Source organism: Myotis daubentonii, chromosome 17 (assembly GCF_963259705.1).
Source record: "Myotis daubentonii chromosome 17, mMyoDau2.1, whole genome shotgun sequence".
Classification (NCBI taxonomy): Eukaryota; Metazoa; Chordata; class Mammalia; order Chiroptera; family Vespertilionidae; genus Myotis; species Myotis daubentonii.
The window spans coordinates 10,636,045-10,653,301 of record NC_081856.1 but is presented as its reverse complement, the minus strand read 5'-3'; the positions used below and the strand labels follow the sequence as shown (position 1 = coordinate 10,653,301).

The 17,257-nt window shown below is 44.0% G+C and overlaps 1 protein-coding gene across 1 annotated transcript in view; it reads left to right on the top strand.

Moving 5' to 3' along the window:
* Positions 1–6,434, top strand: part of FAM91A1 (family with sequence similarity 91 member A1) — a 43,811-nt gene extending 37,377 nt beyond the window's left edge. Inside the window, exons 23-24 of the mRNA XM_059672774.1 lie at positions 1,311–1,380; positions 3,264–6,434. Coding sequence (XP_059528757.1) covers positions 1,311–1,380; positions 3,264–3,449 — 256 coding nt within the window. The 3' untranslated portion in view covers positions 3,450–6,434. The remainder of the gene's footprint in view (positions 1–1,310; positions 1,381–3,263) is intronic.
* Positions 6,435–17,257: the final 10,823 nt, after the last annotated feature.

Here is a 17,257-nt window from a genome sequence, read left to right as displayed (position 1 = left end):
AGGAATTAGGCACATACAAACATTTTAGGCACATATTTTGGCTAATTATAATTATATTTACGTAGTTACCCAGATTTGGTGAGGGTGTGGTAAACGGAGAATGCTCATGAGAGTTATGAGCCTGGTTTTTTAAAATATATAAATGTCTGTAGAGAATTTTTCTTGTGGACTTCTCTTACTCCACAAACACACACTCAAGTTATGTTATCTTAATAGTGATTATGTCTTGTGGTGGAATTATGGCTGACTTTCAAAGTTGTCTTCAATTTCCACATTTCCTAAAATGAGCATTTATTACTTATCAGAGATGACATGTAGGTTTTCCCTTATGACAACTCTGATCCATTGGTCGTGGCTGCTAAGAGGTAGTATTGTAAAGACTCTGAGACTGACTGGGTTAGTTAGAAAAGAGCATCATTGAATCTGATGGTCATAGTGGATAACTTGGAAAGGTGATACCTACCGATCTGTTTTACTTATTTAGGAAAACAGAGTTGGATAATAAATCATTCATTTAACTGGCTTAATGTAGCTTATATCAGAAGATTAAAAGTGCTCAGTTGACAAGTAATTTTATTTATGTATTTATTTATTTATTTTGGTTAATCCTCACCTGAGGATATTTTTCTACTGATTTTTAGAGAGAATGGAAGGGAGGGGGAAAGACAGAGAAACATCGATGTAAGAGTGACACATCGACTGGTTGTGTCCTGCACATGCTCTGACCAGGGGAGGTATGTGCCCTTGACCAGATTCGAACCTGGAACTCTTTGGTCCAGGGCCAATACTCTATCCACTGAGTCAAACTGGCTAGGGCGACATGTAATTTTTAATAACTGTCCTCTGAAAATAAAATAAGACATGAATAAAATAGAAATGCTATAGCTTTAAAGATTGTCACTATAATTGTTACCTATTTATATATTTGAAAAATATTTAATTTGGTGGGTTGATGTATGTTAAATATGTCAGACTTCATCCCTCCAAGTGCATAAATTTTTATTTAAAAAGGTTATTTAGTAAACATTTATATTTGCTAAACCTTATAACAATAAATTTTAATTTTGGTAATTTATGATGTTTTATGTCAAAATGGTCTTTTTATGTACTGTTACTCCCTATTATTAAAAGAGGCAACAATTTCATTGATGAGAACCATTGAAATTGGTTTTTAAAAAATTTTAATGTGGTTAATCAGGATTTATATGCTGATATAAATGTTTTGAAATTAGTAAAATTAAACTGTTGAAATTAGCAGAATTAAACTCTTGTCATTATATTTGTACTGAACTTTCCCCCCTTTCTTTCAGCCTTCAAAATCTCTTACATTCCAGTAGAAAACTTTCTCTACGAGTCCTTAACTTTGTTCACTCATTCCAGGTAATAAACAAGAAGATCCAAATGTTATTGGTGTAGAGCTTTAAATACAAAACACTTCCATGTTTGCTTTGAATCTCCACTGCAGTAGACATGAAATAAGCATTAATTTAAATTTATACCCGAAGACACCAAGATTCAGGAAGTAAACTGACTTGCACCGAGCTCATGAGCCAGGTCTTCTGGCTCTAAAGCTTGAACTCTGTTCTGTTCTGTGCTAGTTCTTCATTCAGGAGTGTGTTCAGCATCTGTTACAGGCCATGCATCATACAAGGTGCTGGCTCTTGAGTCTGGTACTCCATTAATAACTGCAGGGAGCTCCATTGTCTGTGTGGTAGTGAAAGCCAGTGCTCTAGACCTTTTGTGTCCTGTGTCTCCTCCCCCCCCCCCCAACACACAAAGGAAAGAATACCCTAGATTTGATTTGTAGATAAACTAGAATGGAATATTTCTGTTCAGAATATCTGATCTAATAATTTGAAATTAATATTTTAGAGTTTTGTTTCATTCATTCTTTCAATAAATACTTGCGTTTACTTCATCCAGACCCTTTACCAAGTGCTGGGGAAACAATGATCTCTAAGACACTAGAGGAGCCTAGAGGGTTGTACGAGACACTAGTCAAGTAAACGTCGATTTCAGTAGGTGCTTTGAAGGATTCAGGCTCCTTCAAATCTGATGGATTCCAAAGCTAGACCTACTTTAAATAGGTGGAGATGCTATATAATCTGAAACCTAAAGGATGGAAAAGAGTATTCCAGGCAGAGTTTAGCAGGCACAAAGGTCCTGTGTCAAGAAAACAGAAGGCTAGTGTTACAGAAGCCTCGTGAAAGAGGGGCAGTGGCAAGAGGGATGGGGAGGGCCTTCTAGAATGTATTAAAGCATTTGTGGTTTATGCTGAGTGCATTCAAGACTTAAACAGAGAATGACATTATTTCTTTAAAGATTAGTTACTGTTTAGAGAATAAATTAAAAATGGGCAAGCATAGAAGTAAGATTAGTTTGGAGACTACTGTAATAGCCCAAGTGAGAGATTTCAGTAGCAGCCTTTCTCATTAAAAAACCCCCCACAAAAACACAATTTTGTAGGTATCCACAATACAGGTTTGTTTATTACACATATATACTGTTACACCAATAAATTACACATATTATAAAACATACACAAAAATAGAAATTCTTAAAGGATGCAATAAGTAGATACAAGATTTTAAAATTTTCGTAGTACCATACCCCACTTTGGAGTGAGTACCCCACTTTGGAGGCCACTGGCCTAAACTGGCAGTGGCTGTGGTGAGTTAGGTAAATTATTTTGGAATCCATGTTGGAAGTTGATTGACAGAACCTAGTGATTAGTTAAATGTGAGGAAATATTGAGGGTGTGATAGGAAGGGAGGAATCCGAGAGATTCCCGTATTTCTGAGTAGCTTGATGTGGGGGGTAGGGGACACGGTCAGTGTGGCACATGTGGTGCAGCATCTGAGCGCGAATGTCAGGGGCATGCTTGAGCCCGGAGTTCTCAGGGGAGGTCTGTGCTGAATATGTGCCTGTGAGAGCCCTGGGAGTGGATGGGCTGTTCTGGTGCTAAATGCTGCGTGAGGGTTTTTAGAGATTGTCTGAGAACTAACCTCTTCTTATACCATAGTCTCATAGCCTAGTATTTCTATTCATTTCAAAGCACTAACTTGTGGTAGTCATTTCTGCATATGTTAATACTTCTCATTGATTATTTTGGGTTTGTGAGGTAGGTCTTTGCATCTCCATTAGTACTTTGCATTCCATAAACATTTCTCGGGTAATCAAGGTCTGTTTTCCTCATTAGCTATACTAAGTGGTTTGGTAACATGTAGAATACAGAATTTTTCTCTTGTTTCTTGATCTTTTAGGAAGGTGCTTCAACACTGGATATTCACACAGAGGCCAGCTTTTCAAGTTTGCTCTCCCAGTCATCCCAAGCAGATCTGGGAGTCCCACTGCCCGCAAAGAACTTAATATTTAAAGATGGCATCTTATCAGAATGGAATGGACGGTCACCTTCCTCACTGCGTATTGCTAGTCTCCATTTGCAATGATTTGGTTACACCATTTGTTGCTCACACTTTCTGCCTTTTTTCTTTCTTAAGGTTAGCTTTATAGTGCCAGCCACTAAAGAAGCATCCTGCCGCTGCCGTGCCATTCATGCTTACCTGATGTTTGAAGTTTGGGGGACACGTTCACGGTTTCTGAAGTTTTCCTCATCGTTGCACCTCCTAATGCAACCAAGAGCTTTTTAGCAGCCTGCACTGTATTTTTTACCTTGAGACAATCTGCATTTCTTTTATAAAACAGGATATACTTTATAGGCTTTATGATGACTGTTATGTTTATAAGCGGTCTCTACGAATATTGCAGTGGTAATTTTATATGTTAGGTTATCAATCGTAAATCTTGTTTAGTTTTATATTTTGTTACCTACTCTGTAGGGGATCATGGGAAGAGGGGAACTCTTCCTCTGCGAAGGCTTCTTGGTACTTCAAGTAGCAAAACTATGAAACATACACACCCAGGACTGAGAAATGATGTGACGGGGCATTAAGAACTCCTGTGGCTGTCTGTAAATTATGTAGATCAGTTGGACATTGTTGAAGGTATGTCAATCAGCATAGTTCTGTGTAACTTACCCTTGATTTATAAGGTCTTAACTCCGACTCTGACTCTACATTGACATCTCATGAGAAGCTTTGGAAAGCATTCTATTTTTAAACAACATTTATATGTGGACTTCTGTTGTCACTCACTTTGGACTTCATATTTTCATAGAGTCTTTCTGGAAAAATAGTATTTTCCGTTCTTGTAGCTGTGGCTGCTGCACATTTTCACTGTGACTTATTTTTTGTTTGTAGTTTTACCAATTAATTGTTATGAAATTGAATTTGATGTTCTCAAACCAAGGGTTATGATTTTAGGTTAGAATTATATAAGAGAAGCATTAAAGCTATGTCTTCTGATCAAAATACTTTAGTGAAAAGCCTACTTTGAAGACATAATTAGGTAGTTTGGATCTTAAATTTATGTGAATAGTTCAGGGAGGAAATGATAAAGGAAAATTGAGTATTTCAAAATGTTTCTTAAGTCATTGATTCTTTTAGTGTCTCAAATATTAGAATAATTGGAATCACTTTTTAGATTTTTCAGGTTACCTTGGGAAGTTTGTGCAGTGTTATAGTTTAGTTTAGCTCTTCTCCTAGGATAACGGTTTGCTAGTTTAAAACTGTAACCAAATGAACTGATCAAAGAACATATATCTAAAACACTTAAGGCATTAGAAAATTTAGGAATGCTAAAACCTAAACTTTCTTGCTGATAATTTTTGTTATTTGTAGAACTGATATTTGTGGATTTTAACATACTTCTGGAAATATATGCCTTTTTAAAACTGTTAACATAACCATGCATTCAGCCCCATGGCCTACCCACAGAATTGTATCTTTTGGAGCAGGTTACCTGTGGCAAGTCAGTGCCGTGTTTAGGTAAATGCAGTTAACTTTTAGTTTTCTACTTTCTCTCTTATATAAGGTAGAAATCAGTGTATCTTATAAATTTTTGTCTATAAAAGGAAAAATACATACTATTAAAATAATTTCTTATGACTGTGAATCACTCATTCCCCCCAATAATTGATATTGGACATTCCTAGTGCTATTAGGTATGTATGTAACTTACAGTTTTTCAACCAAAAGTTGAAAATATTTCATTTGATCAGGGCTCTCTAATCTCATTTGCTTTGTTTGAATTAACTGTAGTTATTTTATTTATTCCTGTATTACCAGTCTAAGTCTATTGTAGTGACATGTACACTAATAAAGAATCAGATATTTGTACTTGTTGGCAGTGAACCCAGTTGTTGGTGGATTTAAAACTTAAAATGTGGGAGTGATTTGCTGCTGCATTTCCTTTGAGAAATAATAGAAGAAGAAATAGAACCTAATCATGATCATGAATTTTAGGGGAAGTACTGAAAAAGCATGTGGTGCGCTCTGGTTTCTCCTGTGAATAAGGAAAGATTCTGGTTCCCAGCTGAAGACCTCATTTTTAAGGAGGGCAGTCTGCTTTTTTATTTTTATTTTATTTTTTCGTTAATCCTCACCCAATGATATTTTTTCCATTGATTTTTAGAGAGAGTAGAAGGGCATGAGGGAAGGAGAGAGAGAGAAACATCTATGTAAGACAGACACATCTATAGGTTGCCTTCCGCACGCATCCTGGCCAGGGCTAGGGATTGAACCTGCAATCCAGGTATGTGCCCTTGACCTCGAATCGAACCAGCGACCCTTTGGTGCACAGCCTGGCGCACTAACCACTAAGCACCACTAGCCTGGGCAGCCAGGCAGGCGGTCTGCATTTTAGAACTGTTAGCAAAATGTGCAGGCTGCTTTGTGCTTTGCTTTATGAATTTGGCTTTGTCTCATTTATATTTTAACTCATGTAAAGATGAATCTCTTAAATCTTATAAGTATTGATCCATTTCAACAAAAAGGTAAATGTAAAATACAGACTTTATTATTTGCCAAAGATGATTTGTGAAATAATTTTTTTGCAGATGTTTAAAGTAATTTCATTGGCTTTTGCTACCTCCCATTTCTTCCCCCCTGTAATGTAGCTTAAACCATGGCAAACATTCCTTGGAAACTAAGAGAAAAAAGATATCAGGAAGGACATGGAATTTTGTGTGACACAATTTCACCTCTCAAGTGGGTCTAAAGAGCCGAAACTTTGTTATTAAAAAATGATCATCTGATTTCCTCCCTTTTAAGTATGTAATCAGATGATTTTGTGGGTTTTTAAAAAAATACTGGTTTCTTTTATTTGATGTATTTAGTTTTCTGTTATTTTTCTCTTTTATGTTCAGTGTTTTCAAATACAGTTTGTATTTAAAGATTTTTAAAGTACCAAAATTGTAACTAAGTACAGTGGATTGTTTTCTGGTATGATATTAAATATGAAATGTATAAAGTGTTGTCAATTTGATTATTGACACATATACTATGTTTACAAATAAACTGGTGGTGATCAATTACTGAGAAAATGTGTATAATCTTCTGTAAGTCCCTTTCTTAATAAGAATTTCACATTTACTCTCTGTCCCCTTCCCTGAGCTTCCCCTAATGTTAACATCTTATGTAAACTATAGCACATGTTAAAACTCAGATATTCGCATTGATACGCTGCTATTTACTAAACAGCAGACTTGATTTGGTTTTCACCTTTTTCCATTAATGTTCTTCAGTTCCAGGATCCAACCCAGGATACCATATTGCATTTATTTAGTCATTAATGGTTCTTTAGACTCCTCCTACCTGTGACAGTTTCTCAGTCTTTCATGACCTTGACACTGAAGGGTACTGCTTGGTGGTTTGAAGGGTGTTTTGGTATTTGAGGTGATGCTGTATCGGGAGGGACAGCACAGAGGTGATGTGCCCTTCCACACTGTATCGTATCATGGGAATGTGGTGTCCGTGGGCAGCACTGGTGATGTTCCTTCTTTCGTTTAAGGTGGTATCTGCTAGGTTTTTCCACTTTCCTTACTTTCTTTGGAAATGAATCATTAACTTGAGCCCACATTCAAGGGAAGGGGGCAGTATTTAATATTTACATTAATATGTGATCCTGGCTACTTATTTTGTACTTTAGTTTGGAATCCAATACTGTTGTTATTTTGTGCAAATTGTTTCAGCTTTGGGTATTGGGAACATTTGTGATCTGCTCCTAAATTCTTTTGACGTGCCCTTATTATTTTTTTTAAGACCATATTCTTACTTTGTGGCACTACAAGTATTATCTGGACGCCTGCCCAGGAATGAGCTATTCCTTCAAGGATCCCTGATTCCTTTTACTGGCGACGGTATTTAGAAACCAGGATCTGGGTGATGGGTGTGCTTGTTGCTACTGGTTGTATGCCTCTTCAGTGGAACAAGCTGAGAGATATAAATATGTATACTAACCAATATAGGTGCACATCTCTGTATTATTTCTAGATCTATCTCTGTGTATATTACATAAACATTAACTTAAACTGACTCCCATCAGCAGCACAGGTTCATTCTGGTTTTGCCCTTTGTGTATTTGTAATCTTCCTTCCTCTGAAAGGGAGTAACCTGGCTCCTGTTATCTGCAATTTATTTATTTGTTCAGCCCTAGAATACTTATAAAGTGGTTTCAGAATAGTTAAGTTGTACCCTGTGAGAAACAAATTGACCAACTAGAGTATAGTGTTTAGGTGCTTTGTCTTTAGCCCTATGGTATCTACTCAAAGTACCATTTCCCAAGTAACTTAGTTTCACGTCTTTTATCCCCACTCCTTTCATTGAGGGTATGGCATACATTTGTCAAACATTTGTCACACTGCATTCCACCTGGAATCTGACATGCCAGTTGATTTTTTCACACAGTAAAATTCATTCCGTTTGGGCTTTGACACACGCACAGTCCTGTGTCCACGGTCTCAGTGCTATTCAGAATAGCTCCATCACCCTAAAAACTCCCCTGTGCCCAGCTCCCCACCCCTGGCAACCGCTGTCTGTTTTGGTTCCTATAATTTTGCTTTTCTTCAGAATGTCATAAATGGTAGAATTGAAGAATTTATAGCCTTTTGAATCTGGCCTCTTTTGCCTACCAAAATTCATTTTAAGTTCATGTGTGAATCACTAGCTTGTTCCTTTCCATTGCTGAGTACTTCACTGTATGGATGTGTTAAGATTTGGTTATCATTTAACATAAACATATAAGCTTTTAATCTATAATAATAAAAGCTTAATATGCTAATTAGACCGGATGTCCTTCTGGACAAAGCCACGGCAGGGGCTGAGGCAGAGGCGGCAGAGGCCCCAGACTGTGGCGGCAGCGGCAGGGGCCAAGCCCCTTGCATGAATTTCATGCCTCAGGCCTCTAGTAGAAACATAATTTGTTTTGCTTGGGTAAATACCTAGGAGTGGGCTTACTGGATCTTGGTAAGGGTATCCTATATAATAAAAGGGTAATATGCAAAGTGACCCTAATGGCAGAACAACTGCTCAACCAGTCACTATGAGGCACACTGACCAACTCTCGGTCCCTCCCTCCCTCCCCTTCCCCCCCTCCCCTTTGCCAGCAGGCAGGCTCCAGTCACCCAATGGCAAATGGGGAACCGAGGGTCGGTGGTGGGGAACGCCAGCAGTGCCAGGCCAAGACTCCTGCCCTGCAGGTCTCCCCACACACAGAGGCAACCTGCAGCGGGGGCGGGGCTGGAAAGCAGGCGAGAACGGGGAAGATGGCCCTGATCTAGGGACCGTACCCGCGCACAAATTTTGTGCGCCAGGCCTCTAGTATTTTATAAGAAACTGCCAAACTGTCTTCCAAAACGACTGCCACTTTGCATGACCAGCAGCAGGGAATGAGCTGCTGTTGCAGTGACATCATGTGGTCCGTTTATTCGTTTCTGTACTGAGAAATGATGTTGACCATCCTTTTGTCTGCTCATTTGCCATCCACATACCTTTTTGGGGGAAGTGTCTGTTCAGATTTGTTCCCCATATTGAAAAAATGGGGTTTTCTTGTTGAGTTTTAAGAGTTAATATAGGTTCTGAGTATAAGCCCTTTATCAGATATGTGTTGTGCACATTTTCTTTCTCCCATTCTGGCTTGTCTTTTCATTCTCTTGATCATTTAAAATAAGAAATCCTCCCAGCTCTTTATATTTTGTTTCTTTTTCTTTTTTAAACTTGGGGGACAAAGAATGCCACCCTCAAAAGAAGCCACTGTAGTGGTAGGTGTAGGGCATGAAGGTGTTGCAGTTTAAAAAGTTGGCATTCCTGTGGGCTTGCCCGTCTGTCTCTTCCTTCCACGTCACTAGAGGGCCATCTTGCTCTTTCTCTCCCTGTTAGATGCTCTCTTCTTGCTCGGTCATTGGCTGCCCTGAGACTGAGGCCCAGGCTGGAGAGCCGAGCCCCACCCTATACGAACTAACAGCTGGAGGTGCCAGATAACCACCTTTTTGCAGCTAGAAAGCGAGTCCATTCTTGAAGTAGGTTCTGAGGGCTGTGTCTCTGTGCTTGATACATTCACTAAACTCCTATATAATAAAAGCCTAATATGCAAATCGACTGACCGGCATAACGACCAGTCACTATGATGCGCACTGACCAACAGGGGGCAGACGCTCAACACAGGGAGCGCCACTCAGCTAGAAGCTAGTCTCATGGCTGGCGAGCGCAGCAGCGGTGGTGGGAGCCTCTTCTGCCTCCGTGGCAGTGCTAAGGAGCAGTAAGCAGGCGGGTGGTAAGGAGCAAGGGGTCCCGGGCTGTGAGAGGGATGTCCAACTGCCAGCTTAGCACGGGGAGCGGGCCTAAGCTGGCAGGCGGACATCCCCTGAAGGGTCCCGGACTGCAAGAGGGCGCAGGCTGGGCTGAGGGACCTTCTCCCCCCCCACCCCACCCCCACCCCCACCCCCAGTGCAAGAATTTCATGCACCAGGCCTCCAGTCCTATCTAATAAAGAGGGAATATGCTAATTGACTGCCACACCCTCAAAGATGGCAGTGCCCACAGCCACAAGATGGTGGCACCCAGTCCCCTCAGCCCTGCTGCGCCTGCCTCCGGAGTCCCCCAGTCCCCTCAGCCCCCCGCCCCCCAGGGCTGCCCAAGGCTCAGGTAACCAGGGCCGGCCAAAGCTTGCGCTGCCAGCAGTGGCAGAAGCAGAGGTGTGATGAGACATCGCCTTCCCCTGATCGCCTCCCACCCCTGAGAGCTCCTGGACTATGAGAGGGGGCAGGCTGGGCTGAGGGACCCCCCCTCCAGTGCATGAATTTTCATGACCGGGCCTCTAGTAAAACAATAAAAAGACAGGCCAGTGTCTTCATTGCTGGCGTTTAAAAGTCACCCAAGTCCCAGGAGTGCTGGCATTAGGCCAAACCAAGCTGTTTACACTCAAAGCTGAGGTCCAGGCTACTGAAGGCCTGAGGAGCTTGCTTCATCTGCAGCCTCCTCTCTTCCCGGGGTGGTGGTATTTCACATTTTAATCCTTTCTCTCTGGGAATTCTCAACTTGCATGAGGACAGCACAGATTTTCTTTTCAAAAGAATAAAACAAAGTAGTTACAGAATAGTCATGAGGATGTAAAGCATAGCATAGGGAATATAGTCAATAATGTTGTAATAACGATGTATGGTGCCAGGTGGGTACTTGAAATGTCAGAATGATCACTTTGTCAGTTACATAAATGTCTAATCACTGGTTGTTCACCTGAAACTAGTGTAATATTGTACAACTGTAACTGAAAAATAAAAAAAATATTTTAAAAAAGAATGAACAGAATTTGTTTATGGTGCCCCTTCTTCACTTGCCACCTCCAGCCCTGCTAACTGTTGGTGGAGTTCTCTTGGAAAACCACTTTGACAACATCAGGACTTACTACTGTAGGTCGATTATGAATAAGTTTCCAGAGGAAAGGAGAGAGGGGAGACAGGAAATGGAGAGAGGAGCGGGAGATCCTGAGCATCCGGATGTCCTGACAATGATTTGGCTCCTGGTTCCTGTCCCTGAGCTCACTGGACTGCCCTCCTGGTTCCTACAAGCCTTCAGTTCTCTGAGATACTCCAGCATCCTTCCAATGAAGCCCAATTTTGGCACAGCCTTCTGAGCTGGGTCTAAGTCTCCTAACAGAGGGTTCTCTTTAATACCCTAGAGGTGTGAAAGGGAAAAGGAAAAGAAAGAACAGACTCTCCTAGGCCATCAGCCCCTATCCCTGTCATCACCCCAATTCAGCGTGCTTTCCTCGACTCTAGATACACTGTCACCAGAATCCTTAACACGGTGCTCCAGGCCATCGGAGTTCACACTGACTGCAACATATTTGTCATCCCTGATGTAGGGACTATTCTTGGATTATCAAATGCATTCCTTGCCACAACCCCATGATGGTGGCACCCTCACACCACAAAGGAGAAACTGATGTCAAAGCGGGTCGGTGAGTTGCCTAAGGTGACAGCTAGAACATGGCAACGCTGATGGGTGTGATCATCAAATCCAGGCTGCTCCCACCAGGCCCCACTGAAGTCACATGGGTGTCACTGAGCCAGGCCTTCAAGCTGGGCCTTCAGACCATGCTGAGACTCCACCCCCCCTCTCAGCAAAAGAAGCTATTCCGAGGGAAGTGGCTCTGGAAATGCAACCGTCACAAAGTCCCTGTCTGAAGATGGCCGAGAAAGGTAGCATCCTAGGAACCTTAGTCACATGTGCAGTCTGCCCGCTGCAAGTCTCTTTGGAGAAGAGGGTTATTAACGAATTCCCAATTCCCCACAGGAACACAGTGAGGTACATGGGAGATATGCAATTTCCTGCAGTTGTCTTCTGCATCTTTACGTTGGGTTAATTTTGTTGTTAAAATTAAGCTGTTCTCCCCTCCCGGCCTATCTTGTAAAGGATTTAAACATGATTTCATTTTGCTTGGGAACAAATGTGCCAAATAAATATATTCTGAGTAGCCACTGTTTCTTTTCTAAATCCAAGTGAAAACCCAAAGTAATGAATATCTGCAAAGGAAAAATGACCTAAAATGCCTTTACTTGTATTGGTGGATTTGGGGGGTCATTTTATAAAAACTTATGCAACACACCTCATAGGGGTTGGTTTGCAAAAATAGGCTGCCTTAGAACAAGAGTTTGAGTGACAGTCAGATATTTGGGGCAATATATTAGTGATCCTCACAGCAGCCTAAGACCAAATTTGCAAGTCATTTAGTTAGGCTAATTTGCATGTAGCCTGGAATGAAAGACCCAATTAATAAAATTTTCTTTGTTCTCTATTTCTTTTGTCTCCAAAATGATTAATTGGCAGAGAGAAGGAGAGAATGAGAGCAGAGTGTGGACTGAACTGAGCATTTAGGAGGCCTGGGTCCAAACTGTCGCTCCACCAAAGTGGTAGACATTAGGGCTTGCCCTGAATGTCTGATTTCCTCTTCTGGCCCATGGCTGGTTGCATTTCCCACCTCCTTAAAGTCAGTCCCAGCCACACAACTTGCTTTGGCTGATGAGATGTGGGCAGAAGGGCTGCGTGTCATTTCTGGGGTGAAATCTAAGAGCCATTGCCCAATTTGCTCATTTCTTTTCCTCTGTCCCTTCACTAATGAGGTTGCAAAAGAGGACCTATCAGCCTGAGTCCCCAGGTGAGGGCGCTGTGGAGCCAAGCCCCCTGCCACTTGTGATGGATGGAAGGGAGCCTGAGTGGGGAAACCTTTGTTTTAACCACTGAGATTTGGGAAATGTCTTTGCCAATGCATATACCCTAGTCCCGTGGTGGCAAACCGCAGCTTGAGAGCCACATGCAGCGCGCACGTACAGTGTGATTGAAACTTCGTGGCCCATGCACAGAAGTCGGTATTTTGTGGAAGAGCCACACTGAAGGGGCCAAAGAGCCGCATGTGGCTTGCGAGCCGTGGTTTGCCAAGCCGCAGTTTGCCGACCACTGCCTTAGTCTATTCCTAGCTCACTATGGGGCCTTGGGCCTAAGTGCGTAACCTCTCATTTCTCAGTTTCTCCTGCCTCTGCTACCACCCCTAAAATATAGTCCCTGTTTTTCCTTTCTTCCTCCTCCTCCTGTTTTTCCTTTCTTCCTCCTCCCTCTCTCCTTTCCTTCCTTCCAAACTTCCTAGTCCAAGGCCCCTACCTTGCCAAGGGGGTCTAGCTTTTGTATTCCAGCCCCTGTGGATTCCTGCTCACTTTGCAGACCTTCTGGACAGACTGGTCACCTGTGCACCGTGATCTCTTGTTTCTGTGCCTTTGCACATGCAGTTTGAAGCCTGGTCCTCTCATCACCTGGCTTATGCCTCCAGGTTGCCCCCATCCAGAGCAGGAACTCTACCCTTGGGCTCCCATCACACTTACCACGCTGCAGCCCACTTGCCTGTGTCCCTGTCTAGTCCTCTCACCAGACCACGGTCCTTGAAGAAAGGCTTGTCTTGTTCACCCTGGTGGACCAAGTCCTATCACAGTTCCTCGTGCACCTCAAGGCTCAACACATAGAGATGGTGCAGGAAATAGAGAGGTGCAGGCTGGCTCCTTACTTTGTGCTGTTGGGAGAAGCCATTAAGAAGCTCAACTCTGCTTCTGGCAGGAACACAGTGGGGGTGAGCAGCCTCCTTTGTCCTTCATGTCTCTCCCACGGGTCTGGGCCACCCTCTCACCTCAGAGCTTCTCCTTTCACCGCTGGCTTGGAGAGTGTGCTGATTCTTCTTCTTCTTCTTTTTTTAAAAAATATATTTTATTGACTTTTACAGAGAGGAAGGGAAAGGGATAGAGAATCAGAAACATCGATTAGCTGCCTCTTGCACACCCCCAACTGGGGATGTGCCCGCAACCAAGGTACATGCCCTTGACCGGAATCGAGCCTGGGACCCTTCAGTCCGTAGGCCGATGCTCTATCCACGGAGCCAAACCGGTTAGGGCAAGTGTGATGATTCTTGTCCGGATCAGAGGTCTTCCCAGAAACCATCGTTTCAGCCCAAATTGCCTCTCCGAGTAACATGGCCCTTGCATGCGTTTCCTGGGGCTGCGGTACCCGATGAGCACAGACTGGGTGGCTTACAACAGCAGAAACCGGTTCTCGCGGTCCAGGAGGCTGGAAGCCCAGATGTCAGCAGGGCTGTGCTCCCCCCGAGGTCTCCACCGGAGAGCCCTTCCTCGCCTCTGAGATCCTGGGGGCTCCAGGCATGCGTGCCTGGTGGCTGCACCGCTTCCGCTTCCGGTCTCTGCCTCCGGCTCTCATGTGCCTTTCTCTGCTCTTCCAAGGACGCTCACTCACCCTGGGGTGACCTCCCCTGGAGATGGCTCCCCAAAATCGGCCCTGGGATCTGCAGTCTCACTTTCTGCAACTTCAGGGACCCGCAGCCCGCCGAGGCCTGAAAACACGAAGTGGAACATCCCGGAAGTAACTTGTTCGTTTTAAATCGCGCGCCGTTCTGAGTCGCGTGATGAAATCTCGCGTGTCCTGGGCTGTGGCTCAGCCCTTTAACCCGCTTCTCCTCGCTGCCGCCGCTCCCTGCCCGCGAGTCGCCATGCCAGTGGCCAGGTCGCATCTCTGGCGTTGAAGTAACCCTCGTTTCCCACGTGAACGGCCTCAAAACGCAGGCGTAGTGGTGCTGGCAGGTCAGACGCGCCCCGAGGAGCTGGGAGGCGCTCGCTGCCCGAGGTCAGAAGGCCCCCAGCAGCCTCGGGGCCATGCCGGCCACCGCTCGCCATCTCACACGTGGGCACGTGATCCTCACGTCAGTCACCCCGGCGGGAGGGTGAGTGCGTTTGGGCAGGAGGAGCCACGTTCCTATGGCTTTCATTGCAGGACGCGGTTATTAGGGTTCTGTTTTATCACTGGTTGTGGTTATGAATCTCCTCCTTGCCTAGTTTATACGGTAAACCCCACCGTAGGCGTGGTTATCTCTGAGCTTTCAGGCATCCACTGGGGTCCCCTGAGGATAAGGGGGGCGACTGCACGTCGCAAAGACGCGTTTTCCAACAAGGTCACGGCACAGCGTCGGCGTGGTGGTGCGTCTTGGTGGGCCCACCGTGCAGCCCACCACAGGGCTCCCTCACCCGCTGATGGGCGCCCCAGGCCGGCCTTGGTGTATGAGGCCTCGGGACACCGGACACATGGGTCCGAGGCCACCTGTCCCCACTTGAGCCAAACTAAGCAGGCCCAGGGTTGAATCGTGTATGAGCGTTTATTCCAGTAACGCCGGCAGGATGGGGGCAGCCCGTCACCTGGAAGCTCTGCTCTGACCCCCGAGCCGGGTGGCTGATCATACACACGAGGGAGAAGATAGCTGCGTGCAGCTGTGAGTGCAACATACAAAGGGGCAGAGAGGGTCTGCAGTCCGGCCTGCAGGAGCTCAGAGTCCCATAACCCGGTGGCTAACCTCTTGTGATGCTACAAACTGCTCAGTCCCTTCCTGGGACCAGAGAAAACTCCCGGAGTGGGTTGGAGGGGGTCGGGGTCCAGCACAGCCACCAAATCCAAGTGTGTCCTGTCCGTGGTCTGTTCTCAACATGTATTTCTTTTCTGAGTCATGGGCCCATCGAGGCATCTTATCTTTTTACAGCCTTGTCTCATCCTCCAGTTTCCCCGGGTCTGTAAGAAAACTTCTCATCTATGGTTAGTAGGTGAATCGTTATTCCACAACTGTGGCTCTCTTCTCCTTTCACGCCCTTCCCCACTGTCGCTGATACATCCTAAGAGGTATCAGTTACATGGCTGATGCTATAACAGAAAGAAAAGCATTGCTTTCTGCAATGAGGAAGCTGAATGCCCCCATCGTCTTATATATGAAAAGTAAGAGTCACGAAAATATTCTGAATGTCGCTAGAACCTTCGTTGCTCTTGTGTTTACATCACTGGTAGAAGTAGGTGGAAGCCGAGGGCAGCACTTTCGGTGCCTTATCCGCCTGACGCCCCATGGGAGCTGTGGTCACATTGCTCTCCCAACTCTTCGAGGTAAGGATGAGTCTCACTCATTCTAATCCTGCACAGTCTCGCTGGGGGCCTGGCTCACGGTTGGTGGTCAAAATGTATTTGTTGAGTTTGAGTTCATTTGAACACTGTCGTGTTGTGAAAGCAAAGGAGATTACAAGCCCCATCTTTGAAAAGGGAAAACAAAGACAATCACTTGGCTGTAAAAATACACTGTTTTCTGAGGAACATGCTGTGTATGGTTTCTCTGGGCTTTCAAGATTGCCGAAACGGCTCAGGGAGCTACACAAAAACCTACTTAAGAAATAAATCAACGCTCTTGTAATTAAATTCAGCCATGCTCTGTTTTTCATCATTTCCCGATATTTTATATACAGAGATAAGGATTCTCTTGTGAAATTGTTTTCCTTCGGAGCCCACCTCTTAGCCCTCTGAAATGTAAACTTCTATGCTTGCCGGATGTCTGGGTTTGTGAAAGATAATTTACATGCTAAGAGTCATGAAACATGTCTAGTGTGAGAGATGATGGTGATATATTCTACCACTGTTAATCTCTTCAGCCGTGTCTAAACAAAAAATTTCCTTTTTATGCATTTTTTCTGTTTCGAGTTAAGTCACTTGTTTTGTATGTTTAATGCGGCCTCTGGTGTTTAAGGGAGATATTTATAATTGCTGTCTCATGCTGCAGAGGTTTTCAGGACATTTAAATTACATAAAAGTATTTTGGACAGTTTCATATTGCCAAGTACCATTATCTACAGTACTCAAAAAATTCTTCTAATTTTGTAGTTGCCTGGATCCTATCAGAAGAGCTGTGAGAAAGAAAATAAGCCCAATGCGTGTGGTTCAACCATAGCTGATCAGAATGATACGCGGTGGGGGGTTAGGAGGGCCAGGCGTTCAGTGTTTTCCTAAGACTAGGTTTTTCTCCTAAAGGAAACAAAGCAGCAATACCAGTACTGATTCTAGTTGTCATGGTGATGATCCTGACAGTCCTCACATCTAAAACGTATAGAAGCACAAGAAATGCTTCATTAGAAACTTGATCTGAGGAACACCAAACTGTCAGAGGCAGTCAAATTCATGTTTAGGAGCTTTAGTTCAAGTGAGACAAGTCTTGTTTCTCTGTGCACCACGCTGCCCACATTTCCATGTTCACCCACCAGAAGCCCATCCTTTTGGGTTTCTGTGGAGGCTTCATTCCACAGGGACGATGGATTAAGTCATTGGCCATTGTGATAAGACTCAACCACCAGCCCCTCCCTCCCCAGAGGTGGGGGTGGGACTGAAAGCTCTAACCCTCTAATCATGTGGTTGCTTCTGGGAATGGGGGGTGGGGTGGGGAGAACAGCTCCATTCTTAGGTGGCCTAGGAGCTTTTCCTAAGGCATTTTTTAACATAACAAGAGACAC